The sequence below is a fragment of the Lutjanus erythropterus genome, chromosome 15 (genome assembly GCF_056507025.1).
Source record: "Lutjanus erythropterus isolate fLutEry1 chromosome 15, fLutEry1.hap2, whole genome shotgun sequence".
Classification (NCBI taxonomy): Eukaryota; Metazoa; Chordata; class Actinopteri; order Lutjaniformes; family Lutjanidae; genus Lutjanus; species Lutjanus erythropterus.
The window spans coordinates 26,627,276-26,653,383 of NC_139331.1; the positions used below are offsets into that span (position 1 = coordinate 26,627,276).

Genomic DNA, 26,108 nt, shown 5'->3' on the forward strand with positions numbered 1-26,108 from the left:
GACAGGCTGGATTTATGACCTATACTGCAACCGGCCACCAGGGGACAATGAAGATGTTTTGGCTTCACTGTTGGGGAGCTTTCATTTTGTCCATATTTTTTTCATTAATGGATTGGACATTTCATTACTTGAGGCAGTTTTGGTTTTGAAAATCCTATAAAAACTTACACTCCAAAATTATATTGTAAATGCTGACACTGTTAGCGTTATAGATGTTCCTTTATGGATCGCTGAAGTTCTACTTTTTCCTCTTTTTTTTCCCTCATTAATGAACACTTTCTGACATATGGCACAGGATGCATAGCCTTATATAGTATTATTGGGGAATCTCATGAATATAACAAATATGCAAAGGTGGCATTCATCATGTTTATGTGGGCCTTTTAGGGCACGGTCAGGCATGTGTGAATTCACCTTTTCACTTTGTGTGGAGTTCAGCTTTGGTCTACTTTGACTGATGAAGTCGCTGCCTCAAGCAATGGCTGAGACGTGTGTGTTGTTGACCATGTGCATTTGCCTCAGCAGATAATAGTCCCCCCTCTGCATTCACTCTGGTGTGACCATGCCCTTACACAGTTATCTGATAAAGAATAAGAAAATGTTCTTACTTGAGACCCATTGTTTGGAAATTTCTTAGCAGTGTTGTGTTGATGGAAAAAATATGACCCTATGAACTTGTCTGCCATGCCCCCCTGGTAATAAGAGGCTCATTAAAATATTATCACTTTCCATACGAACAAAAAACATACACAGTACCAGTGTAAGGCAACTAACGTTAGACTTACGAACAACAAAGTAAAACCCAATAAACAAATGGAATAGAAAAATTGTTTTTTTAGTCTCCAATATTAATTTGTGTTTTTCTGTGTTCATGTAGGTGAAAGACATCATGAAGGACATCATGTCCAACCTGCAGCAGACCAACAGTGAAAAGATCTTACTGAGTTGGGTACGCCAGTGCACCCGCTCATACCCACAAGTCAATGTGTTGAACTTCACCACCAGCTGGGCCGACGGCCTGGCTCTCAACGGCATCCTGCACCACTTCAGGTGAGGAGGGATCATACACGTGGACTGTGCAGGTTGCTGGAGCGAAAAATGTGATCATGACAACAAACGTTTTTATTGTAGTGATCTGATGAATCTAGATCTATGACAGTTACTTGGTTTAGTAGTTAGTGTTGTGTAGGATGTTTTGATTATTTATTGCTGTGAAATGAATTGTCTGCCTTAAGTTGACATTGCATATTTGACATATGCCCTCTGAAGTGTGAATCATACTGACCACAGACCAAGACCCTCAAATGTGGTCAAAAACCAAGGCCTGGAATTTAGAAATAGCAGATGTGAAGAATCCTTTCTGTGTGTGAATGTGTGTGTGTGTGTGTGTGTGTGTGTGTGTGTGTGTGTGTGTGTGTGTGTGTGTATGTAAGTGGCGGGAGGTCAGGTTGACAGGTCAGCGCCTGCCGGGTGTGTGTACACTGCTTGACTTGCTCTGTTTACAGCTGCCGTGTCACTGTTTGCACATGCTCAGTGTGTGTGTGTGTGTGTGTGTGTGTGTGTGTGTGTGTGTGTGTGTGTGTACGCTGATGTGTGTGAAAGAAACAGAGCGAAAGAAGCATCAGGGGTGTTTTCCCCCCTTTCTGTAACCTCTTGTCCTTACCAGTGACTCTCACACACACACACACACACACACACACACGCACAGGCCTGTGAGCTTTGAGAAAGGCCAGTGTTGGTTTAGACCTGGGCCAGGGTTTAGGTGGATCACTGAACACACACATTCCACACCCAACTGGCCTCAACACAAGTCTCCCTGCACCACTAAGGGAAGAGTCAGTCTTTTTTTTTTTTACTACACAAGGAGTATGCTCAGGAAATGATCATTTATTGTCCAGAAATGTATCTAGAAACCTCCAGAACACAATTTTTGCATTAAGTCTATGTAAAACAGTGTTCTTAAAAATTAATGAAAGAGTGATAAATTATGCTAAATTCAGCTTATACGTTGACAGATTCACCTTCACTCTGGCAGCACCAGCAATTTGAGAGATGTGTACATTTAAGCAGATTTATACAGATTCTGAATGATTTGAGGCTGTAACTTTTATACTGCAAATCCTGAATGTGACTGTCTCAGTGTTGCTGCTCTCATTGCCACTGTTCTGTGTGTCTTCAGGCCAAATGCATTCAACTGGGATCATGTCGTGAGACTGAGCCCCGTAGAGAGGCTGGACCATGCCTTCACTGTTGCCAAAGACCAGCTGGCTATAGAGAGGCTACTGGATCCTGAAGGTACCGGCACTCTGAGCCATTTAATCACTTTCCCACATTGTACAAATGGATCATCTGTATTTATATGGACAAGAATAAGTGTACAAAGTTTTTATGAAAATGTAGAAGAAAAGGCTTTATCAACTACCTTTTATATTAGCCCCTAAGAATAAAAATTGGATCTGGAATGACGTATGTTTTACCATTCAAAATTCCCACATATTAAATCTTAGTGTGTGTTCATGAGGTCTACCTTCATGCTCTGCCAGTAGTTGGATAAACTCGCTGCTGGAGCAAATACCTTGATGTTGTCTTTGGCTGAAGATTTGTAAGACGCTGTGTTTACTCAGAATGTTTTTCCAGTTCACGTAGCACCTGTAGATGCTCGGCGTTTACTCGAGCTGACTATATTCAGAAACTTCTTGTTATGTCATGACCAAGGCAGTCACACCTGACCTGTGTCAAAGCCAGCTTTAATCAATACAACTTGCCTCAACCTGCCCTTTTTCTCCCCTCTCCTCACCTTCCCTCCTGTCTAATCTCCTCTCACCCTTAACTGCTGTCTCACTCCATCTCCCATGTTGCTTTTCTTCTCATGCAATTTTCACCTCTTCATTTCCTCCCTCCTTATTGTATCTCTGATCTTCCTGCCCCACATCCACCCCGGTCCCATCGTCTTGCCCCCTCGCTTTCAGACGTGGCGGTGCAGTTACCAGATAAGAAGTCCATCATCATGTATGTGACATCGCTGTTTGCCGTGCTGCCCAAAGACGTGAGCATGGAGGCTATCAGAGAAGTGGAGACCCTGCCACGCAAATACAAAGTGGAGTCTGAGGACTCAGGTCCAGGCCTCAGTGCTCAGGTAAAATGCTCAACACAGAAGGTCACAGTTTGTACTTTGTGTGATATGATACAGGAAGGAACAAGGTGACCGACATCACGAACAGATCAGGCTTTTCTGAATTAAGATTTTTCAGGCCTTTTTTCAGCTACTGTGTCACTGGCAGTAAGTGAGGCTAGTCTTCATTGAAACATGGGGTCCAGCAACTGTGAAATGAATCTATTTGGTTGTTTTTTAATGCTGTTTGTCTTTTTGTTGAGATATATTCAGATAGTAGTAGGTGCCTCTTGGATGTTGAATGGTTGTTTCTGTCTTACTAATTTAGGAATTTTGTCTTTATAGCAATTGTAAAGATGTCTTGTCTTTTTGTGCAGTAGGATTGCACACGCTCTACACTGAACTTTTGCTCAGCCAAGCTTCACATTGCACTCTGAGCTGGTGGGCAAAACTAACAACAAGCTTCAAAATGTTTTCTTGAAGCTAAGAGATGTAAAGTTGATAATGAAAAATGTTAATTGTGGACTGAATGGACTTAACAAGTATTTATTTGCTATGCCAGCTGCATCAAGTAATAAACCGGTGTGTTTATTGTGCAACAAATGCATCGCTTTGATGAAGGAATACAATATCTATTAAAATGATACCTTAAGAGTTATTTATTAATTGACAAAGCCCACAAATCCCTAGTAATTTTCCTGTTTGGCTGACTTGATATTGAAGTTGAATAGCCCTGGTCTAGACTAAGAGGAGAGTCATTGTAGTATTCTCACAACTGCTCACAGAAAAGGAGCATGCTGGAGTCTGTGGCTACATCTGTTTTTCAAAGAATCCAACACAAGGTGTTCTTTTATGTGCAGAAATCCACAGCTGGTAACCAGCAAAGTAGACAGAAGCACAGTGAGTGAGTAACTTTAGGAATTTTAACTGGAATCAAAGGGTGTGTTTCTCAGCAAATAGCTGCTTATAATTGGAACATAAGGCTGAATTACATCCATTTATTTTGAAAAAAACAACATTTTGCATTAATCAATCTAAAAGAAAAAATGGCAATATGACAGCATTTCTCCAACTTAAAGTGATAGTTTGGATTATTTGATATGGGGCTGTATGAGGTACTTATCCATAGTTAGTGTGTTACTTACAGTAGATACCACTCCACACACCTCCAGTTTGAAGAAGCAGAGAAGAGTACCAGCATGGAAACTAAGCCATGATCTGCTGTGGACAGGATCAGCAACAGAAGGTATTTTAGCCACTTAAAAAAGGTCCACCTAAAAAATCAGTAGCAGTTAAAGTTTATGCTATATTTAGAATATTATCACAGCTTTACTTTGCCATTAGAATGGCTCTTCCAATGGGAAAACGCTATTATATAAACCAGGTATTGCTCTCTATCCAAACCAGCCAAACTCCACGAGGGAACTAATTTGACCTAGAAGAACACAGGAGTTGCTCACTGCCTTGATCTGTTAGGTTGTTTGTGTTACTGTGTGGCTTCAGTCTTTTAAGTTCAGATTTAGTTCACATTCACCAAAGTTGCACAATAACACAAACAAACAAACAGATCAAGACTGCAGTGGTTGGTTTGGTGTGGGTGATATTTGGCTTAAATAACAGTGGTTTCCTGTCAGAAAATGGAAAAGTAAAGTGTTGAAAGTATTCTACATATCATGTTCTCTTACACTGATACAATGTTTTATAGGTGGACCTTTTTAATTGGCTAAAATATCTTTTGTTGCCAACCCTGTCCATGGCAGTGCTGGTGCCCCTCCTTGCTTCTTCTAACTGGAAACAGTAGATGCCATCTATATGTTCTCCATGTTTTATATGCGCTGGGCTAACCTTGCTAGCATTCTTCAGCCAACAGCAACAGCTGACACCCTGCCAAGACTTTCCATATTGGAGATTTGAATTTATGTTCTGCGCCTGCCAAGATGTAGGCTACAAAAAGATTGTGCTATAGTAGACTGTAACTGTTTGGTTCATATCAAATTAAAAGAAGCTTAGTGAATGTTTAACACCAAACTGTTCATGATGAGCACTAATACACCCATAAAAAACAAACAGAAAGTCTAAGACAGCCTCCTTAATCCCCACGGTTCAGTTATTTCAGTAGTGACACCGTACTTCAGACCAGCAGATATATCTCCCCCAGTGTCAGCCTGTTTGAGCCCCTCTGTCTGTGCTGGTGTAAACAAACCATTATCTCTTTCTATGAATGGAGAGATGACAGTTCAGTTCCTGAGTTTCAGCTCAAACAACAGCAAAAAAAAAAAAAATTGAACCCATAACTACTTCAGCCTCCATTGTTGTGCTGTGTGTCTGATAACATTCAGTTTGAAGGCCACGGACTCCGTTATGTGCAAGCAGAAGGAATATTGTGAAGTGTCTCATTGTACGTTGCCAGATAGAATGAGTCACTCCCACTCTGAAAAAGCCATCTCCTCCTTTCTCTCCAGCGCTGCTCATGAAAAGCACAGCAGGCGCAGGCAAATAGGGAGGAGAGCCATGACTCACACCTCTGACATTAGCCAACAGAGTGAGCTGCAAGCTGCTGTAAAGGAATGGAAAGGAAATGAGGGAATAAACTGGTGGGAATGGGAGTGTGTGCAGAGAGTTGACAGGGAAGGTTATTTGAGCATTAAAGATGCCTGCGTGCTGGTGGGCTGGTGGCTGACATGCGCATTCGGACACTGACTGGGTTTTCCTGCTGATTTACAAATTTATGGTTGTAATCCTGGTCCCATTTTCAACATATATTCCACTGTAACTACAGCAGACCAAGCTGCATCCCAGCAAAAAATTCAACTTGATTAGAGCTTTTTCTTAAATTTTCAGCCTGCTGTGCTCATTTCTTTCAATCACATACATCCCTGGGGCAGCTCGTTGTAGTCAGAAGTCAGAAAATCCCAAAACCACCTCTTAAGTTTTTATTGCCCATGGGCACATACTTCACACGTCCTCCTGGAACAGCCGCTGGAAAAGTCTTTTTAAATAGCGCTCTGATTGGTCCAACAAGGGGTTTACTTTCCTGGCACACTTCCCCTCCTCAAAGGAAGTGATGCGTAATGCTGCTGGTAGTGAGGAAAAATAAAGGCTCTTTGTTTCTGACGACTGTGTTTGGTTCCCCCCTGTTAGTTATAGATTCATAATATTGGTTCATGGTACTGTTATGGAGTTGATGTGAATGCTGATAATGATTGTTTTCAATTATGACAACAGCGTCGGCTTGATATCAATTAAATTTTATTGCATGACTTTAAAGTTTGAATTTCACTGGCGATAAGTGCGCTGGCGTATGCATGATGATGCATTACATGCCCCAGAATCACAACTGCGAAAGTGATGAATGCAGGGATTGAGTTGAGCAAATCATCTGGTGATAATAAAGTGTTCTGTTAGGCCAGACCACAGCTATTTTACAGCCATTCAAGTCAATAAATAGACCAGGGCTGCAGTTTTCTGTCTCCCATGTCTTCCCTCCTCTCCGTGTTAGTTTGTCTCTGCCAGCCTACGCTGGTCTAACATAAGGCCTTACAGTATTTTATTCCAAAATATCCAAAAGGTCATTGAATATTTTCAGCAGGTGACCTTTTCCTGAGTTTGCTGCACAGACATTGCTGCTGTGTGATTTCAGCCTGGAAAACAAAGGTCCATTTGACTTGTTACTGTACCAGACCTTGCACACCCATTAGCATTTCTGTCATCTTTGACTTGGCATGGCTGCTGGTGCACAGATTTTTATCTCCAGTTTATTTCAGCTCCAGACAGATTTCAGAGATGAGCTCTGTTGAGTTTTTTCCTGCACTTTCTTTCAAAACCGGAATAGTTTGTTAATGCTGTTGTCTACAAAGGGCGCCACATGTTTACATAGTGTATAATAACCCTGTATTGAAGAGAATTTATAATTGAGATTGTATAGAAAATATTAATCACCTGCCTCTTTTATAGTGTTAGATTTAGGAACGGATTCAGAGAAGCTGTTGTTTAAGGCCACAACTACTCACTACTGTCAGTACACATAAGAGTTATCTTTCCAAATATATAACTTACATGTAATTGTGTTAATTTTAATATTGCATGAAGTGTGTGTCCTTCTCCTTTATGGCTGCACCATCCATCTCTGACTCTACACCCAACTCTACCCAGGATTACTACTGTGTGTCTAACATACTGCTATTCCTAGAATGAGGATTGACCTGCCCAGCGTGCCAGGGGCACCTCCCAGCATCCCATAATAGGCCTGCAGTTGTTTTTTTTTTTTTTTTCTTCTTTTCCTTTCCTGAACTGAGCAGGGCAAGTGACTCTGCCTGCTCCAGAGCAGCACCGGCCTCTCCTAGATGTCTGGGTCTATTTTAAAACTTGCCAACAACTGATGTGCACACATTGAAATCAGAGTAAAGGACAAATTGAAGTTTTAGGGCATGGCTGTGGTTCATAAACAGCGTTGATCTGAGAGCTTTAGCTTTTCATTTTTATTTGAGTTTTAATGTGACGATGTGATTGTGACATATCTGATAAGCAAACATCTTGTTTTTTTTCCCCTAGTTTAAAGATAGTAGACTTCCCCCTGTATGATGGTGTTGAAGATAAAAGTCTACATTCCGCTTGTTGCTAAGCACAGTACTTAAATTGACTAATGTTTTACGAATAGTACAGAAGTGATAACCCCTTATTTAAATGTGTAAAATTTGGTCAGACGGTGCCTTCATCCCTTGCCTCATGTTTTCCAGAATGTACAGATGGAGGAAGCAGGTAGCAGTCCCCGGCCTGAGACCCCCAGCACGCTAACAGAGACAGAGGGGGAGATGGAAGGCGGCCTGCTGGAAGTGGACCTGGACACCTACCAGACAACGCTGGAGGAGGTACTGACCTGGCTGCTGTCGGCTGAGGAAGACCTTCAGATTCAGGATGAGGTGTCAGACGATGTGGAGGAAGTCAAAGAGCAGTTTCACACACATGAGGTAGGAGGAGACCTGCAGGTTGGCTCTAGGCTTGCAGAGATAGAAACATGTATGCACATGTAGAAAGAGGTGCAGACAACGGTGTGATTTATTTATGTTTACATATATTGAGATTTCAAACACACAGCCTCAAACTGTCTAAAATCGTAAAAAGTAGATGCTCCGTTAGTCTTTTCCTAAATGGAAATAGGAATGAGACATCATCTGGAGAGACCGGATCTTTTAAAGAGATAGTTTGGATTATATGATTGGAGTTATATGACTAATTAATGGTAGTTAGTATATTAGCTACAGTATATGCTGGTCAGCAAGTCCCAAGTTAGGAGAAAGAGAGAACTGCACCAGCATGGAAACTAAGCAATGTACTGCTGTGGTCAGGGTCAGCAACAAAAGGTGTTTCAGCTACTAAATTTTTTTACTAACGCCCCCTCCGTTGTTGAGACTGAAGACTGATAGTGTCCCACAGATAAAGGCCTCCCATAACCAACGGTACATGCTCCGTACATGTTGGGAATGCCAGGAATTCTGCTGAGAATGGTGGCGCACAGCACCCCATGGTGCCCTGGCGCAGAGCTTATTTGCTTTCTTGAGAAGACATAGTTACAGGGTTTGTGTCTGTGCATGTGTGTAAAGGGGCTTTGGCAGGATTCCCTTGGCTGCAATGTGAATATTAGTGAAGTCTAATGTCTGGAATCCAGGTCAAAGCAGAAAACTGGTAGTGCGACTGAGAGCAACAAGACCCAAAGCCTCTTTAACAGCCAGGGTTTTCAGGAGGTCTAAAAAAATCAATCCAGTTTGTTTCAGCCTTGTTGTTCACATACTTACTCCAGCTTCTCTAGCAAAGCCTCACTAAAAACAATGTGCTCAGAGGTGCAGACTAAAATGCTTACTCATCCAGAGAGCTCAGAGAAAACAGACAGTAACTCAATTCACGGTCTTCATGTTGCTCACTACAATAACCAGCAAAAAGCAGCTCTTCTAAGGAGTTGAGAGCAACCAAAGTCCGTCAATGCTGCTCATGTGTTTCTCCTTGAAGCATTTTCTCCTTCCGCTTCTGTTTTGCAATTGGCCTCAGTTGGCTTCTTGACAGAGTCTCCCCTTCAGATTGTGTTCATGAACTTGTCTGACTGTTGCTACAGCAACACTTGTGAATACACGGGTACAGAGGTGATGCCTAGTGCGTCTGCAGGGTGTTATCAAACGTTATACCAAGTGAAGTTTGAGGGTGGGAAGAGAAACATATCCAGATGTTAGTCTGTGGGTGCCAAGTGCCAACATGGAGCCCTTGTATAAGAAATGTTAGGCCTCGATGTTAGACTGAAGCTAGTATTCATAAGCGTAATGTGGTCATACACTGCCTCGCTTAACATACTGTATATAAAGATAGTAGGTATCTTTCTTAAGTTTATTATCCTGTATTCCAGGGCTGTTTGTTCACACACAGAGTCAGAAATTTGCAGTAGATTTTTCATCATAACTGTTTACCCCTCCTCCCCCAAAAGGCCTTTATGATGGAGCTGACAGCGCACCAGAGCAGTGTGGGCAACGTGCTACAAGCAGGAAACCAACTTATTGCCCAGGGCAACCTGACAGAGGAGGAAGAGGATGAAATCCGAGAGCAGATGACGCTCCTCAACTCCCGCTGGGAGAGCCTCAGAGTGGCCAGCATGGACCGCCAGGCCAGGTAGATACACGTGCATGCAGTATACACCTGTGTTAGTCCTGCAGAGGTATTGCAATACCTTTTGCTATTGTTTATTTCAGGGTTTCTGCAGGTCCTTAAAAGTTTAAAATCCAATAGTCTGAATTTTAGGCCTTAAAAGGAGAATAAACAGCTGATCAATTTACCCATACCCTGTACCCATTTTTGGATGTGCAATTGTTACATATTGCCCTTTTAAATGTCGTAAATATTATCTTCACTGATATTAAAAATTGATTGGGTTATGATGTTTCTGTTACTTTTATGAAGTTGTAATAACTTTAGTCTTTTAAATGTGTTTTGGGGAAAATTGAATTGATGTACTGATCAGTGTATCGTTACAGTGTGTATTGATCACACTGTAACAACTACAAAACAAAATCAACATGTAGTCAATAACCACTAGTGCAAATGATACAGTCTGGTCAGAATGTATTAAAGCCCACCCAGCTAGCTTCATGCACCACCTTTGAAAACACAAGAAGTCTTACATTGGATTAGTAGATTTCATTAAGAGATCCATTAATATTAATTTATAAAAAGATTAATTAACACGCTTTTTTGCTTGTATGAAACCTGCAGAAACCCTGTTATTTGCAAGTGGAAAATATTTTTTTTTAAGAAGAAAGGCTTTAAACTCAATAATTTAGTATTTTTTTAGTGTAGTGTTCAGTGTCATCACATCATGAAGCACAAATTACCCAGTGCAGGTCATTTTTCTCCCAGTGTCACTGTTGACCTCAGATCTTTATGAGTTTTTCCTGTGAAGAATGTACAAGGCTGCAAACTGTGTGAAGGTGACACCTGAAAAGACTAGAGCCCTCCAAGGTCTTAACAAGTCTGACGCTCAATCTGTGTTATCAAGGTTTATGATGCTTTAGACACATACACATACACATACACAGACATAAACAAGTCAAGACACAGTTATTCATAAATCGTATTCATGATGTCCACCAGAGCATCTGTTGACCCTGATTTGAGAGTATATGTGCTTGTGTGTGCAATGACTCATTGTCTGTGGAGTCTGTACACAGCATTGTCACTCATTGTAGTGTTTGTGTTACTATGAGTCAGTTAATTAACCAGCTAAACAGGCATTTTCACCTCGAAGTTACACGCCCACCTCACTGTCTTCCTGTCATTGCCTCCCCCCTCTTCCTCTCCAGGCTCCATGAAGTCCTGATGGATCTTCAGCAGCAGCAGCTACAACAGCTTTCTGATTGGCTGACGCAGACAGAGGAGCGAATCAGAAAAATAGAGACAGAACCAGCAGCTAAAGACCTGGAGCTCTACAAAGAACAGATAGAGCAGCATAAAGTAAATGTTTCCCCTTCAGTGCTTTTGTTTGCATGAATCTATTCAATGAAGAATGGGTAGTTTACAATACTTAAAAATGCATGCTTTCTCAGGTTTGTTTAAAATGACGTGATACATAACGTGTATGAATTTAACCTGTTGTCGGGGTATCACTGCACTACTCTTGTCCTGAAACAGACAAGTCTTGATCCTGCACTTTCATGACTCGTGCACTGTCTCCCTCCTGTCACCATAAAGCTGAGTAACTTCTCTGCCAGCTCTGTTAATGGGTAATATGTGACTGTGCTGAATTCACTGTTTGCGTTTCTGTTCAGGAGCTTCAGAACGACCTGGAGGCGGAGCAGGTGAAGGTCAACTCTCTAACACACATGGTGGTTGTGGTGGATGAGAACAGCGGTGAAAGCGCCACTGCTGCCCTTGAGGAGCAACTACAAGTAAGTTGTCAGCCTGATATTGCTGCAGCCTTATATATGTGTATTTATGTGTTAATAAATAAACTATTTAAAGGACTAGTTCAGACTATTTGAAGGGTGGTTGTATGAGATACTTATTGATGGTCATTGCAGTGCCTGCAGTAGGTGTCAGTTGTCATGCCTCTGTTTTGCAGAAGTGGTAAGGCAGCAATGTACTGCTGTGGAAAAGCCCATCAAAAATCCTTTGTGGGACTAATAAAGAATTATCTTGTCTTACCTCTCATGTAAATAACATCCATGTTTGTATTAATGTTTGTCTCTATCCTGCTTTTAAGTCTTTGGGTGAGCGCTGGGCAGCTGTGTGTCGCTGGACAGAAGAGAGGTGGCACAAGCTGCAGGAAGTCTTCATGGTGTGGCAGCAGCTTCTATCAGACCAGGTAATGAACCGTTACCTGTATATGCACAGGCACAGGCGCATACGTGTACACCGTCTTGCTTCCCTCCCTTTGATTAAATAATCAGTTATAATGGGCCTCTTGAATGCTCTCCACACTCACTGAGCTACATTGAGTTATGCAGAAAGCCTCATAATAACCCTTCATTTGTTTAAATCTTCAGAACTGCTTAGGTTTTGTAAAGAAATGTCACTGCCATGAAGGACAGAGCGTTAAGCCTTTCACTCCATGAAGCTAATTTAAATCCTTTCATTGCATTGTAAATATTTATCTTTCAGATCCACATTTAAAGAAACCTTTACATTGAAACTTCATGTCATTCATGCTGCAATTCTTATGTAACCCTGAACACACTGTTGATTGAGTTGAAAATGTGTCTGGTTTTAGTTAAGGTATTGACCCATTTGCTGAATTCCAAACTTAAAATATTTTGCCCATGTTAACCAGGTTAAAAGGACACAAAGACTCTATTTGCAATGTTGGTTATGTAATTTAAGTTAATGCTGTTTTCTCACCTCTTCTGTAGAGTTTGTTTAAAATGTGGCTAGCAGAAAAAGAGGAGGCCTTGAGTGAAGTACAGACCAGCAACTTTAAGGACCCCAGTGAAATGAATACTAATGTGCGCCGATTAGCAGTAAGTAGTCTGCCAAGTCTTTGTAGTTGGCATGCTGCTGCAGCAGATACTTTAACAACTAATTACCTTTCATTTGTGAACTTTCATTCTAAGGTTTCCATGTTTAGTGCAGGCTTTGATATTTTTTTTGTTGTGATTCAATCTTGTAGATTTTAAAAGAAGACATGGAAAAGAAGAGGAGGACTCTCGACCAGCTGTCTGATGCTGGACAGGATGTGATATCGCTGCTGCGGAGCCCTGAGGCGGGAGCCAAGATTGAGGCAGACACAGAAGAGCTGGCGCATAGATGGGACAACCTGGTGCAGAAACTGGAGGATTGCTCCTTCCAGGTGTGTGTGTGTGTGTTTTCATCCATTCTTTGCAATGTAACTTTATTCAGAAGACTAATTTTGAGAAACATTGGAGTACCGCTTGAACGGAGATGGATGGAATTTGTGGCTGAGATAACAGAGAGCTGCAGAAGTTATTGACAGAGGTGACAAGGCTTTCAGCATAATGCTGTAAAAGGAGCACAGGTGTCATGTTTCCATTAGTGGCAGAGTTAGAGTCAGTAAATACCTGGCTGACTGACACCAGAGGCATTTGACCTGGAAATGGATGTCAACTGTAACCTTTCCCACTGATGACAAAAGCCAGCTGTTAGTGGATGTTACGAGGTTTTTTGCCCTCTTTAAATTTTGCTTTACTGCACTTAACAAATGTCACAGTGAGTCAATAAGCACTCCTGAACTGACCGAGATGTAAAGATCAACAAGTGCGGTTGATTTCTGTTCTATTCTCACTGCTGTTCTAACTCACTGCTAAGGTAATGGAAGCTGTGACGGACGCTGGGATGACTCAGGTGGAAGAACAGGTCGTCGTGGATACAGTTGCTGTAGCTGCGGCTGCTTCGATCGCTGACCCAGAGTTGGCCCCACCTGCTCCCCCTAAGAAACGACTGGTGGAGACAGACGCAGAAGTCAGGCGAATGTAAGAACTTGGACACACATGACCAGACTTTTTCCTCCCTTGCATGAAAAGTGTAAGAATAAAACATACAAACACACACTAATGCACACACTGTGTTCTGCAGGTTTGAAAATAAGCTTTCTGACCTCCTGAGCTGGGTTAAAACATGGAAGACGGCAGCTCAGGCGCTGGCCTCCTCACACCCTGAGACTACACCTGACACACCAGACCTGCAGGAGAAACTAAAGGTAAACCTCCCGAATTAAAAGCAAACAATTTCATCTTAAAGTTAAAGCATTTGAAAGTCACACCTTGTTTCGATCAACCACTGTAGGGTTTGGAGCTGGATCTCAAGGCAAAGGAAGCCACAATTAGTCAAGCGATCCAGGAAGGACGGGACTTGATGGACCAGCTGGAGAGAGGTATGAAGGACAGAGGAGCTTGTCCTTGCTCATTGACATTGAAATGGTGCATTATTATACGCAATATCAGGACTCACGACTATTGGCTCTAACAGAAATCTTCCATTTCCCTGTTAAATTCTGTTCGTCTCATAAGATTTTACTACTTTTCCACAGCTGCTTGGTATTTTCTGGGTATTTACAAGCCTACATTTTTTATTGTCATTTGGTTTTAGATGCCAGCAATCAGAACGTGGGTTTGTGTGTGTGCGCGTGCGCACGCATGCATGTGTGTGTGTTAGTGGACAGAGTGGTAAAAATCTGTCAGCCTGCAGGGTTGCTGACTTCATATAACAGCTCAATGAAATGAAGAGGCACTCAGGATTTTTATGTGTTTACACTGTTCTGGAGGCAGTGAGGGGTAGTGGAGCAGCACCGCTAACTTGGAGTAGATTTGCTAAACACAAAACTTTCCATTGAACTCAACTTGTTTTATTCCCTCATATCTGTTGTTCTCTCATCCGTTTTGTCTGTTTTCCAATTTTTTATCCACTTGTTTTTTTGTTGTTAGGGTCTCACAACACAGCCTGTTACACATTCAGACTGTAAGGCTGGGTTGCACCAACAGGAATTGTTTTTAAAATGTGATTAAAACATGGTTTAACTTAAACATTTAAACTAGCTAAAACTTCAAACCCAAATATACAGTGTGATCCGGTATTAACTTAAAACATGTATTTTAAAATATCTGCCTTTTTGAGATGTACTGAGAAATATAATTGAGTTCCTTGAATAACGTCAAGGCCCAGACTCAACCCAGTTGAGTTTTATGATGTCTCTTCTTTCACTCCAGTTGATAATAAGAGCAAAACATTTGTTTCAAAGGAGGAGGACTTATTAGGAGGCTAACTAACTTTTTATGTAGCTAGCAAACAATCTAATATTTTATCAGTTTTTTAGCTAGCTAGCAATCAGAGTAACGTTTTTCAAACTTTTTAGCTTGACAGGAACCAATGCAATGTTTTGTTGCCTTTTTAGCTAGCTAGCAAACTGTAACTTTTTTTTTCAAAGTTTGTAGCTAGATAAAAGCCAATGCATTGTTTTGTTATCTTTTAGCTAGCAAGCAAACAATATAACAAATTGTTAACTTTTAAACTAGCAAACAAACCATGTTTTTTTTCTTATTAGCTAGCTAACAACCAATGCAATGTTTTGTTAACTTTTTCGCTAGCAAGCAAACAATGCAACATTTTGTTGAGGAATACAGGGCAGCTCAAAGCTAACTGCCACACCCCCCCCCCCCCCTCTTTTATACTTACTAGGTCTTAGATTAGATTGATCTTTGTTGGTGCAATCTAGCCTACAAGATGTATCAATATATTCTAAGTCAATTTAATTACTTGTTAAGTACGTTTGATATGAGACTTTATTTGTGTTGGCTTCCGTGTCTCTCTCTGTAGAGGGAGTGTGCGTGGACTCGGTGAGGGCAGACATAGACCTGATCCAAACTGAGTGGGATGTTTGTGCGAGGGAGCTGCAGGCAGCCAGAGAGCGAGTCCACACTCAGAGCCGGGTCAGAGCGGTATCTGCAGAGCTGGCAGACCTGGACCAAGCCTTAGAGGAGCAGGACCGGTGGCTGGACTCGGCCTCGGCTGTAGAAAGGTGTGACGAGGCTGAGCTCAAAAAGCTTAGCGGAGAATGTCAGGTAAAAATCTTTGTTTCTGTCCACAGTCATCCTCATCTGAATTTCACCCATAACCCTTCTAAGTTCAGTTGCAGTTGTTTCATAAATGTTTTAGTTTTACAGCTGAGATGAAACCCTCCGTAAGACAGTCATAAGTCATAACAATCATGAGAACAATACAGTAAAGACAAAAGAAGTTACAAGGTGCTGCACATGATTCTAAAGTCAGCGAAAAATATACAGAGTAAGACAGATGAGACCTTTTCTGGTGTTTTCTGAGGTGTAAAGTTCAGAATTTGAGACTAATTCGCTTTGAGCAGGGAGGGAAAGCCTGTCAGTGTAAAGTATGACTCTATCCAGTAACCTGTGAGTTTCTCATCAAAGTAACTTATGGTTGCAGGTCCCTCATTTTTACAGGAAAAAAAAAAAAAAAAAAAAAATATATATATATATATATATATATAAACTTATGTTCTTTAAGATGACACTTACTGTATATTTTTAAACCTGGGCTGTTTAAATGACTGATAGGTACACAAAGTTTTGAAATGGGTTCAGCTGCAAAATGAGCTGCAATGGCTGCAATGTAATCCCTGGGGGCAAATGTGCCTGTCAAAGTATGTCACTAAAAGTCCTTGTTTTTGCCACTGACATGTTCAGAGTGTTATTCTGGGTGTCTGACAACATTATGGAAAGGATCCCAACAAACAGACCTTTTCAGACAGTCCTCTCTGACAGAACTGAAGGCATTATATCACCGTCTTCAAAGCTGCCAGACTTGCTGGACAAAAACAGTAATTTTATTATGCAGAACACAGGGGTGGCCCGTTTACTGCTGCCTAGATCAGTTAGATTGGATCCAAACTAACATGTTGAAACACCTCTCATACTATGAATAAACCAAGCACTTTTACTTAGAATCAAAAGTAACACATGTATGACAACTGCTCATTTCACACAAATTAGTCAACTTTTGTCTTTGTCTTGTGTTCTTCAGTCCCGACTTGTCCAGGTCACTGCCTTGAGTCTGCGATTAGAGCAACTTTCTGCAGAGGCAGGGTCACTGGGAGCCATGCCCTCTCTGAAAGACAATGTGGTGGTGGTATCAGCACATCACGCCTCCACACTGCAGCGGCTACAGAGCAGAGATCAGGAGGTCAACAAAGGTACTTTTGCTGAACTATATCAGAATAATTAGTTAAATCAGTGCAGAGAAAACCTGCTGCACAATTTGAGCAGACTCCTCTGCATTATCAGTACCATATGCTTTTCAAGGAACCTGACAGCCTGGAGTCATCCTTCTCTTTCAGAGAGCTGCAGGAGATTTAAGTATTCCTTAAAACAAAGACCCATTCCTCTCTCCCCACTCTTGGCTCAAAACTTTCAGGTTTATAGACTGAAAGAGTGATAGCTAAGATCAGCAGAGCTGAGTCCCACAGGGGCTGTGTAAATTTGACATCAGTTTTTATTTGAATCCTTGGCCAGCCGCATGTAATAGATGATGCCCTTATATGGCCTCCAAAAGCTCACAGATGCGTGCGTGTATAAGTGAGCGATTGAGTGTAAGATCATACCTCAGCCAGTTCCATCTCTACCTGAGGACGTGACTTGGACCTGGAGCAGTCCCGAAAATCAGTCACCGTTTTACCTCTGGAATTTACGTGCACTCCTCTTTGCCAAAAACAAGTGTGTGGAGGGAGACTCGCTCTTCTCCGCTCCTGACGATAGGTGTGTGTGTGTATGTGTGCGCGTGTCTGTCTTCTTGGGCTTTTATGACTGCGAGGATTTGGATGAGAGCCAAGGAAAACCATTTTGTTTCTGCTTGAGGGCAGTTTGCCTCTCGCCGGGGCCTCTCTCTGTCGCTCTCCCCCCCTCACCCAGTTACGCTGTATCTCTGCTCTCTGTGTATATAAACATAGCCAGGTTATGTAAGCATTAAATCACCTGGTAATTAAAAAGCTGACGGAGAGGATGGGAGAGACAGCTGACGAGAGGAAAAGGAGTGGAAAGAAATGCAACCATGCACTATAAATGATGTTTGAAGTACTCACAAATGGGCACTACCCATCTTTAGTTATTCATTTAATCACCTTTGCAATAGGGATAGATAGCAGGCTAGTGATTTTATAGTGTGGTTTTAAAATTCATCTGGCATGACTGACATGTATGAGTCAGTTAAAATACCACAATCAAGCTTACTATGAGAAACTGGCTGTCAAACATCTGGGATCCTCAGCAGCATGGACAGATGCTTTGGGAAATCCCAAACCAGCTCACTGCCCCCTTGTGGTTGAAAACCTGATGCAGAAGTTTTGTTACCTTAACTTTAATATACTGTTTTTTTCCTCCCCCATTTCCCACACATCTCTTCCTCCTCCTTGTCTTATTCCAGCTCTGGCCAGTCTGGAGGCCAGCCAGATGGTACCGAGCCCAGTAGAGGGTCTAGAAGCCAGACTGGCCACTCTGAGGGAGGGAATGGTAGACATCCCAACTGCTGAGGGGGCAGTGGAGCGGGCACAGGTGAGCAGTGAATAATCTTTTTTTTCCAAGACTGTATTTATTGATTTTTAAGGATCAAACAATTAGAAATAAAAGGGCATAGCAGAAATACATACCCTCTTTTCCAACTTACACTTAATACTCAACATAGAACACACTCGCCACACTTACTAAAAAAGGATATAAATTAATAAATTAATCAAAAAATAAAGTAATAAACAGCAAAAAGGGGCTTACATTCAGCAGGGGTAATCAGGCATAATGAATACATATTGGCATATCAAGCACAGACACCTACATGGAGTTGTATTTTGAGATTTAGCTCATACAATCCACTTTGAAGAGCGTGGGCCTGAAAAAAACTTAAATGGTTGGTCCTTGAGCCAGAAGCTTATAGCTTCTAATGAGATAAGTTGCATAGTGCTGTGAATGCTTATGAAACTGTAGGGCCAGTGTTTGAAATCCACTGAAGAAGAGCACATCTTCTTGCAATAAAAAAGAAGCACCTTAAAGCGATAGTTCACCCAAGAATGAAATTTCATTCAATATCTACTCACCCCTGTGTTGATGTGAGGATGGGTGAAGATATCCAGAAACCATATCCAAAACACTCCTGGAGCTTCAGCAGAAAATGGCGTTGTAGCCAAATCCAGTACAGTTGAAGTGAACGGTGACCAGTTTTAAGATGTAAAAAAAACAAAAAAAAACACAAAATGTCTCCATACTGCTTGTGTGGTGTAATTCAAGTGTCCATAAGCCGCAACATTAAAATTTGACCCAAAAAGACGCCATTTACACCATGTTTTTGCCTAAATGTCAACTGTAGCCTCTCAGACCTGACCCCTGTGCACATGCCTGAAGCAGGTACACAATCTCTAACCCAAGCAGCGTGACACGAGATATACGAGATCTCGCGATACCTTCATGTCTGCGTTTACATGCTACCTGGAAGTGACTCAGACAACAGAGAGAGATCTGCTCAGAAGTAGTGACTTGTTATGTGCAGAGTTGACTTTGCAAAATTTCAACAAAGAAGAAAATGTCAGAGGACTTCGACATAGGAGAGGGACATCATTTCTTTGCTGCAGCTGTGCCACTTGGGAGAGAGATTGTGCACCTGCTTCAGGCGTGTGCACGCAGATCAGGTCTGAGAGGCTACAGTTAACATTTAGGCTAAAACATGATGTAAATGGCATCTTTTTGGGTCAAATTTTAATGTCATGGCTTACAGACACTTGGATTACACCACACAAGCAGTATAGAGATATTTTGTGGGGTTTTTTTTACATTTTAAAACTGGTCACCATTCACTTCAATTGTACTGGATTTGGCTGCAACACTGTTTTCCGCTGAAGCTCCGGAAGTGTTTTGTGAACTGGAGATCTTCACCCATCCTCACGTCTGCACAGGGGTGAGTAGATATTGAGTGAAATTTCATTCTTGGGTGAACTATCACTTTAAGTGAAGACGGGCTGAGGTTCAGTGCTGCTGAATGTATTCCAAGAATGCAGAACATAAGTTCATAAGAGTCATTTCTTTTTCAAAAATATCAATTTCTTTACAAACTTTGACCCAGAAGTCATTAATAAGAGGGCAGTCAAAGATACAATGGAAATATGAACCTCCAGAAGTTTTAGAGACCTGATTCAAGCTGCACACTCATTATTCATATTCATTATTATTATAGTTTCTTGGTGTCAAGATTTTGAATAACCTTTTCTACAGCTAAAAGAGAGAACCCTGGGGTGCAGCTTCATAGTATCAAGTAATAGAGCTGTGTATTTGCAAATATCTGAAAAGGTTATTCTGAGGAAGTTTTGACTTCTCTCACAGCACATCGTCTTGATAAATTAAATCACGGCTTTGTCTGTGAAAACCGTGAGTCAAAACTTCAGTGAACTGTCCACCAAACTTCATTTAAAAATGTGAAGTACACATATTCTGATAAGTACTAGACAGACGGATAACCAGGAACCAAAAACATTAGCTCCTGGGTGGAGGTCAGCTCCCAAGGTCTCATAAATTATTGTTTGATAGTATTAGAATAATCATTTGGATGAGGTAGTAAGGTTGTCATAAGGGGCCACTAGGATGTCTCTATGATATACTTTTTCGATTACTCAAAGATTTTTACTCAAACTGTATTTTTCTCATCGACAATTATATTTATGATTTTAAAATCCACAGTTTATTTCTAATCTTCATCTTCATTGTGTTTTGTGTTGCTATGTTGTTCCATGGCTGCCTTCATTGGTTGGCCTAGACCCCGCTGAAAGATGCGTAGCCTGAATAAGGCATCCCTGGTTAAATAAAGATACGAATAAATAACATAATGAAGTGCAATGATAGATGCCAGAATATTTAGGCAAAGGCTCCATGGGCCATCAAGCCCCTGAATTTGGTGGTCAAATACATTTTTTGTGACCGAAATGTCAACTTATATTAAAAAAAATATAGAAAAGGCAATTTAATGCAACTTAACAAGCCTCCCTCAACATCGAAACTGTGATGTGGTGTCTACCGATGGGGAAAAAAAAGCTAGACCTCTTAGCTTAGAAACTGGCGGCACACACTGCAGTACATAAAGACACTTAAACTTCTACTTCACTCCTAAATTGTCATTGCAGTTCTGTTTTTTCATGGTCCACCTTTGGTTGTTCTGGTTCTTCTGTAAGGATCATGTTAGCAGTTTGAGTAAACCCACACTTCAGTAGCTCTTACATATTGGTAGTTAGCTGGCAACAAGTACTGTTCGCTGTTTTTGAACTAATAGCTGCAAAGGAGTCAGTTTGTGAAGCTGTAATGTTGTGGTGGTGAGAGTTTGCAGGATGGGGATAAAACTTGGTCACAGGAAGCCAGCTACATGGAATATTAGGTGGCGACGTAACTTTTTTGGCCACAGGCCATAGGGCCATGGTTAATTTTGAACCCTGAGGGAAACAACAGACACAACTGTATATTCATGTGCTATAAAAAAAAAACGCCTATTAGTTATTTTGAATAGTTGTTGCTGTGGTTTATCTTGCGATTGTATCTGATAACATTTGTGCCCTGTGACGTCTAAGCTGAAAGGATTTAATTCTCAACAGCTACATTGTTTGTGTCTGTCTCTGTGCTTATATGTGTATCAGAGTGAGTGTTAATCTCTGTCTGTTGTCAGTTTTTCTTTTCCAGCACACAATGGCCCTCTTTATCAGCCAGTCACTCACCTCTGCACTGTATCAAACCTCTGTGTAGGAGGAAAAGGGTGTGTGAGAGTGTGTGTGTGTGTTTTGGTATGTAGTTTTGTGATGTACGTGTTGTTGTGTTTTGTGTGTGTTACTGTGTGCGTTTCTCTCCTCCTCCATCCTCCGGTGGAATGTGGCTCAGTCTGAGCTCTTGTTATCGTGTCAGATAGGGCATGGTGCCGGGGAGGGGGCGGGGACTTGGCACATTCTGGGCAGCGTGCCCATGCGTGCAGCATGGAGCTCCAAACAGCTCCGTGTGGAGCCGCTCAACCAGTCAGTCAGCCTGACAACCACCACGTACAGTCCCATGGCAGCATCTCTGAGTCCTATTAGCCTAATGATAGGAAGTCATAGTCATCTGATTGGCACGTTATTGTTTTTTTCATGTTTAAATTGAGTCATCTTTCACTGCACATATGTGAGTTGCTTGGGAACTTGTTTGTTAATCATAAAACTGTGATAGCAGTTTAATCACCAGTGTGTTAACCTGTGTTCAAGGACAGTACATTGTTTTCTCTGTACAGACACTAATTTGTGCTTCATTGTTGCCATGTCACGACACATCATGTACTTTATGACATATAATACGTGAGATTTTGATTTTGACCACTATTAGCACTATGTAGCAATGTTTTAAGGAGCAGGTCCCAGAGCACAACTGTTTCTTGAAAGCAGTTTCACAATATTTCACTGATTGACAACAGCAAAACAAACACATTTGTTAAGCTGCATTCATGTCTTGTCTGAGTTACTGTAATTGGCAATTTCCAACTTGTTGGCAGCATTCATGTCATCATCCAAGTTGTAATTACAAGTGGGAAACTAACATTTCTTTAAGGATTCAACATATTTCACTTGAGTCATGATGGCAAATAAGTTATTACACAAGAAGTGTCTAAAAACCAGACAAACATGGATGTTTCTTGTCTGCCAAAGTCTGTCATTCAAGATAATTAATCCCAAACTGAATGTTTATAGTGTCAGTACACAGTATTTTTAACCCTCACACCACAACTCTGCAGTCAAACATCAGTCTTGAGTCGTCATAAACAATCACATAAACATGCATCAGGAATTTTTCCCATCTACACATATGACATGATCGCTGCATAACGTTACACACAATGGTTTGATGAGGAACACATAACTGTGTTTATTTGTAAGAAAGTCCACAGGGTATTTGTATAATTTTAAATTAAATATTGTTGAAATGAAAATATTTTTGAAGGGGTTCATAATATTTGATCACTGTGGGGCACAATTTCATTTGTCCTGGGAAAAACTTGGGACTGGATAGGAGAAATCCCAAGTTGGCAAATTTTTAGATTCCTTATTTTAAAATGGACATGACAGCCACAAATATTTACTGAACTGTTTTCTTCAATAGTGAAACTTCAGCCAGTCACGAGGAGATTAGAGACCTCTACTTCTCACCAAGGAGATGAGAATAAAAGTATCCATGGTTGCCTCTTATTTATACACACAGCTCAGACATGCCATTTCAACCCTGAACTCTTGTTCACCTCAGGGCCTGTGTCTAGAGATCGAGCAAACACAGCAAGCCTCCGACCCTGCAGAACTACAAAGATGGAGTCAACTGTCCTCCAAGGCGCGTGAGGAACTGGGCACACTGCAGTGCATCCTGGGTAGCATGAAGGACAATCGGGTAGAGTTGCTGTAATTGTTCATACAGAAAGTCTGCAAGTGTAAAAATTGCCTTTACTGTTTAAAATATGAATGCTGTTCACTGAATGTTTTCGTTGGTTTAGGTGCGTTTGGTGGAAGTGGAACGTTGGTTGGATGCGGTACAGGAGCTGTTGTCTCGTGATGCCACGGGGTTGGGCGACAAGGAGAATTTACAGGAAGAGCTTAACCAGTGCAAGGTTAGTGAACAGAAAAAAGCTAACATTGGCTGGCATCTTGTTTTATTATACTACTTGTTAAATACTAATTTCTGATTGCTATGGATGCAGGTCTGATCATAGGCTCTGGACTTTTTAAATTTATATTTTCTGTCAAATTATGGATTTTGTTTTTAAAGGGAATAGCTGTGTGAGAAGTGGGGTAATGTACAGTGAGCAGGTCATTATTGCAAAATAAACTTAGGGTGGTGGAGGACACCAACGTGAAGTGGAGGGGTCTTAAATTACCCTGATCTGCTCATTGGATATTATCCCTTACATATTACAGATGTATTTGACATTATAGTGACAAAGGCAAAGACACATGCCTTTACTACTTACTGTAGTTACTCTTATTGTTGTAACTGTGAAGACTGTAGTCCTTAATTGAGTTTTACTGAATTGGGTTTTAAACTCTGCATCGCTCTTTATCTTTCTTTGTTTCTTTCTCTGTCCGTTAACAAGGAGCATGTTAATGAGATGGAGTCAGTGGAAGGTTCATTGAAGCAGATGGGAGAGAATGTGAGTGCTATACAGGCAGCTGCAGTCCCAGGACTGGCCAAGTGGGGGCAGGATAAGTTGGACGAATGCCGGGGCAGATGGGACACTCTCAGCAAACAGGTGAGGGGAAAAAAGTTTTCTGTCTTATGTCCGGCATGTATACTAGAAATATGGCTTCTTATTTTAAGTGTATGTGTGCCTGTATTCATCTACAAGGTTTACAGCTTTACTGTTTGTTTCACTTCCAAACCTTATGTCTAATGCTTCTCTCCAGCTGCTGAGCCATCAGGAGCGTGTGGCAGAGAGTCGGGAGAGGCAGGTGAATCTGAGGAAAGACTTGGCAGAGATGCAGGAGTGGATGGCCCAGGTCGATGAGGAGTTTCTCATGAGAGACTTTGAATACAAGAGTCCTGAGGAGCTGGAAGCATCACTGGAGGAGATGAAGGTGACGTAAAATCAAACCATTTGGGGAGATATTTGCAAAGTGGTTTTGACTGTGTGCTTCATATGCGCGTGGGTCTATATCTGTTCTTCTGATGTTGCTGTTGTCTTCTCACAGAGGGCGAAAGAGGATGTGCTACAGAAGGAGGTGAAGGTAAAGATCCTGAAAGACAGCATCAACTTGCTGGTGTCCAGAACATCGCCCCCTGGTGGAGGCAGTGGCCAGGAGCTGACTTCAGAGCTAGACGGGGTACTCGCCAACTACCACAAGCTCTGTGATCGCTTCAAGAGCAAGTGTCACACTTTGGAGGTAATGTGTTGGAAAAGGTTAAAAGATAAAGGTTTTCTTGTTTGTTAATAAAAATATTGTTAGTTTGCTGAAAGAACTGCATTGGCTTCATTTAAAACGAAAGAAAGTTTTGAGTTAAAGGTTAAATTCTTTTCGTGGTATAAAAAGCTGCTGTGCCACACATTCACATAAATATAATTCAAATTTTATGCATGAGTGGCCCAATTTGTCCATTAACTTGCTACTCCCATGGTTCACTAATGGAATGACATGTTGGTTAATGCAGTGTGTCATTTTGTGGCTCCTTTTTGTTAATTTTCATGCGAAGAACGAGAGAAGCTGGAAGGGCACTGGTGATTCTGGTTTCCAGAGCTAATCTGTGAGTGTAAAGTCATAGTTTGGGGCACTGTTCTTGATTATCATCCCCCAGACTGTGCAGGGTAAAGGTCACACACATCACTGAGCTGTGCTTATGCTCATGTATACTCTTTGCCTGAAGTCCATTAGTCACCATTAGTCTTTGTCCTCAGAGTTTTGCAGTTTAATTTGAGTTTATTCTAGGAGTTTTTTGTTTTTTAAAAATGCCCCACAGTGTTTATTCATATTGTCTTTTAAGGTTGTAAACGAGGGCATACTTAATAGAGCTGTCACTTTCTGTCAGCGTATTTAAATGTTTTTGACTGTGTCTGTGTGTGTGTGTTGGGGTATGCTCTGCTTTGTAGGAGGTTTGGTCCTGTTGGATGGAGTTGCTTCAGTATCTGGATATGGAGCAGAGTTGGCTCAACACTCTGGGGGAGAAGGTCCAAGCTACTGAAAACCTACCAGAGAGCACTGAGGCCGTCAGTGAAGCTCTGGAGGTACAGTTTAATTCATCTCACTGTTTTTCTTCTTCTTTTTCTCTCCTGTTAATTTTCTTTAATCTTTAATCTTTTGACTTTTATTATTTTATTAATATTAATTCTTTAATATTCTTATTACTCACCCACAGTCAAAGTTATCATGGATTCTGTGCCATGTGTGTTGGTCTGTCTGTGTTGGTTTGAAATTACATTTTCTTTCCATGCCACATCTGATTGCAAGACACTGTTGTATACCAAACATCAAAAATATACAAGGTTATTTATTTAACTATGATCAAGCCTTTTACAGAGAGCATAAAATGCTGAAATTCTACTTAAAAAAACATGTACATATTCAGCAAAGGCTGAGGTAAAAGAGGAAGTCCTGTACGGTTAACTATGTATTTAATAATTCAAGTGTGCAATTGACTGTGTATGTATTTAATAATTTTATTGCACTCGGGGCGAGGGATTTCTTTTATCCATTTTTGGTGGCTTTTGGCTGTCTAAAGCACCTCCATAAGGAAAGTTGTTCAAATTGTAGGTACAACAGACAACATGGATCACTTATTATGTCAAGTGCTTTCTTTGTGACATTCAGTACATCCCTGCTGCTTAGTTGCTTAGTTCTTGCTTATTCTTACTTGTACAAATGAGTTACTTCATGAATATATAAATAATAAATTGTTTAGTTTGACAGACCAGCTATCCATCTTTGTATATGTTTAGAGTTGTTTTATTCTGTACTTAACTTGTACCTGCATTGCATTTGAGA

The 26,108-nt window shown here is 41.1% G+C and overlaps 1 protein-coding gene across 1 annotated transcript in view; it reads left to right on the forward strand.

Moving 5' to 3' along the window:
- utrn (utrophin) overlaps window positions 1-26,108 on the forward strand; it is a 215,888-nt gene that overhangs the window by 17,457 nt on the left and 172,323 nt on the right. The window contains exons 6-27 of the mRNA XM_084737221.1: window positions 878-1,050; window positions 2,180-2,295; window positions 2,970-3,136; window positions 7,849-8,079; window positions 9,582-9,763; window positions 10,951-11,101; window positions 11,416-11,535; window positions 11,850-11,951; window positions 12,496-12,603; window positions 12,753-12,932; window positions 13,409-13,572; window positions 13,676-13,799; window positions 13,886-13,973; window positions 15,413-15,657; window positions 16,634-16,802; window positions 18,029-18,156; window positions 22,891-23,028; window positions 23,132-23,245; window positions 23,729-23,884; window positions 24,039-24,209; window positions 24,324-24,515; window positions 25,217-25,351. Of these exons, the coding sequence (XP_084593347.1) occupies window positions 878-1,050; window positions 2,180-2,295; window positions 2,970-3,136; window positions 7,849-8,079; window positions 9,582-9,763; window positions 10,951-11,101; window positions 11,416-11,535; window positions 11,850-11,951; window positions 12,496-12,603; window positions 12,753-12,932; window positions 13,409-13,572; window positions 13,676-13,799; window positions 13,886-13,973; window positions 15,413-15,657; window positions 16,634-16,802; window positions 18,029-18,156; window positions 22,891-23,028; window positions 23,132-23,245; window positions 23,729-23,884; window positions 24,039-24,209; window positions 24,324-24,515; window positions 25,217-25,351 (3,354 nt within the window). The remainder of the gene's footprint in view (window positions 1-877; window positions 1,051-2,179; window positions 2,296-2,969; window positions 3,137-7,848; window positions 8,080-9,581; window positions 9,764-10,950; window positions 11,102-11,415; window positions 11,536-11,849; window positions 11,952-12,495; window positions 12,604-12,752; window positions 12,933-13,408; window positions 13,573-13,675; window positions 13,800-13,885; window positions 13,974-15,412; window positions 15,658-16,633; window positions 16,803-18,028; window positions 18,157-22,890; window positions 23,029-23,131; window positions 23,246-23,728; window positions 23,885-24,038; window positions 24,210-24,323; window positions 24,516-25,216; window positions 25,352-26,108) is intronic.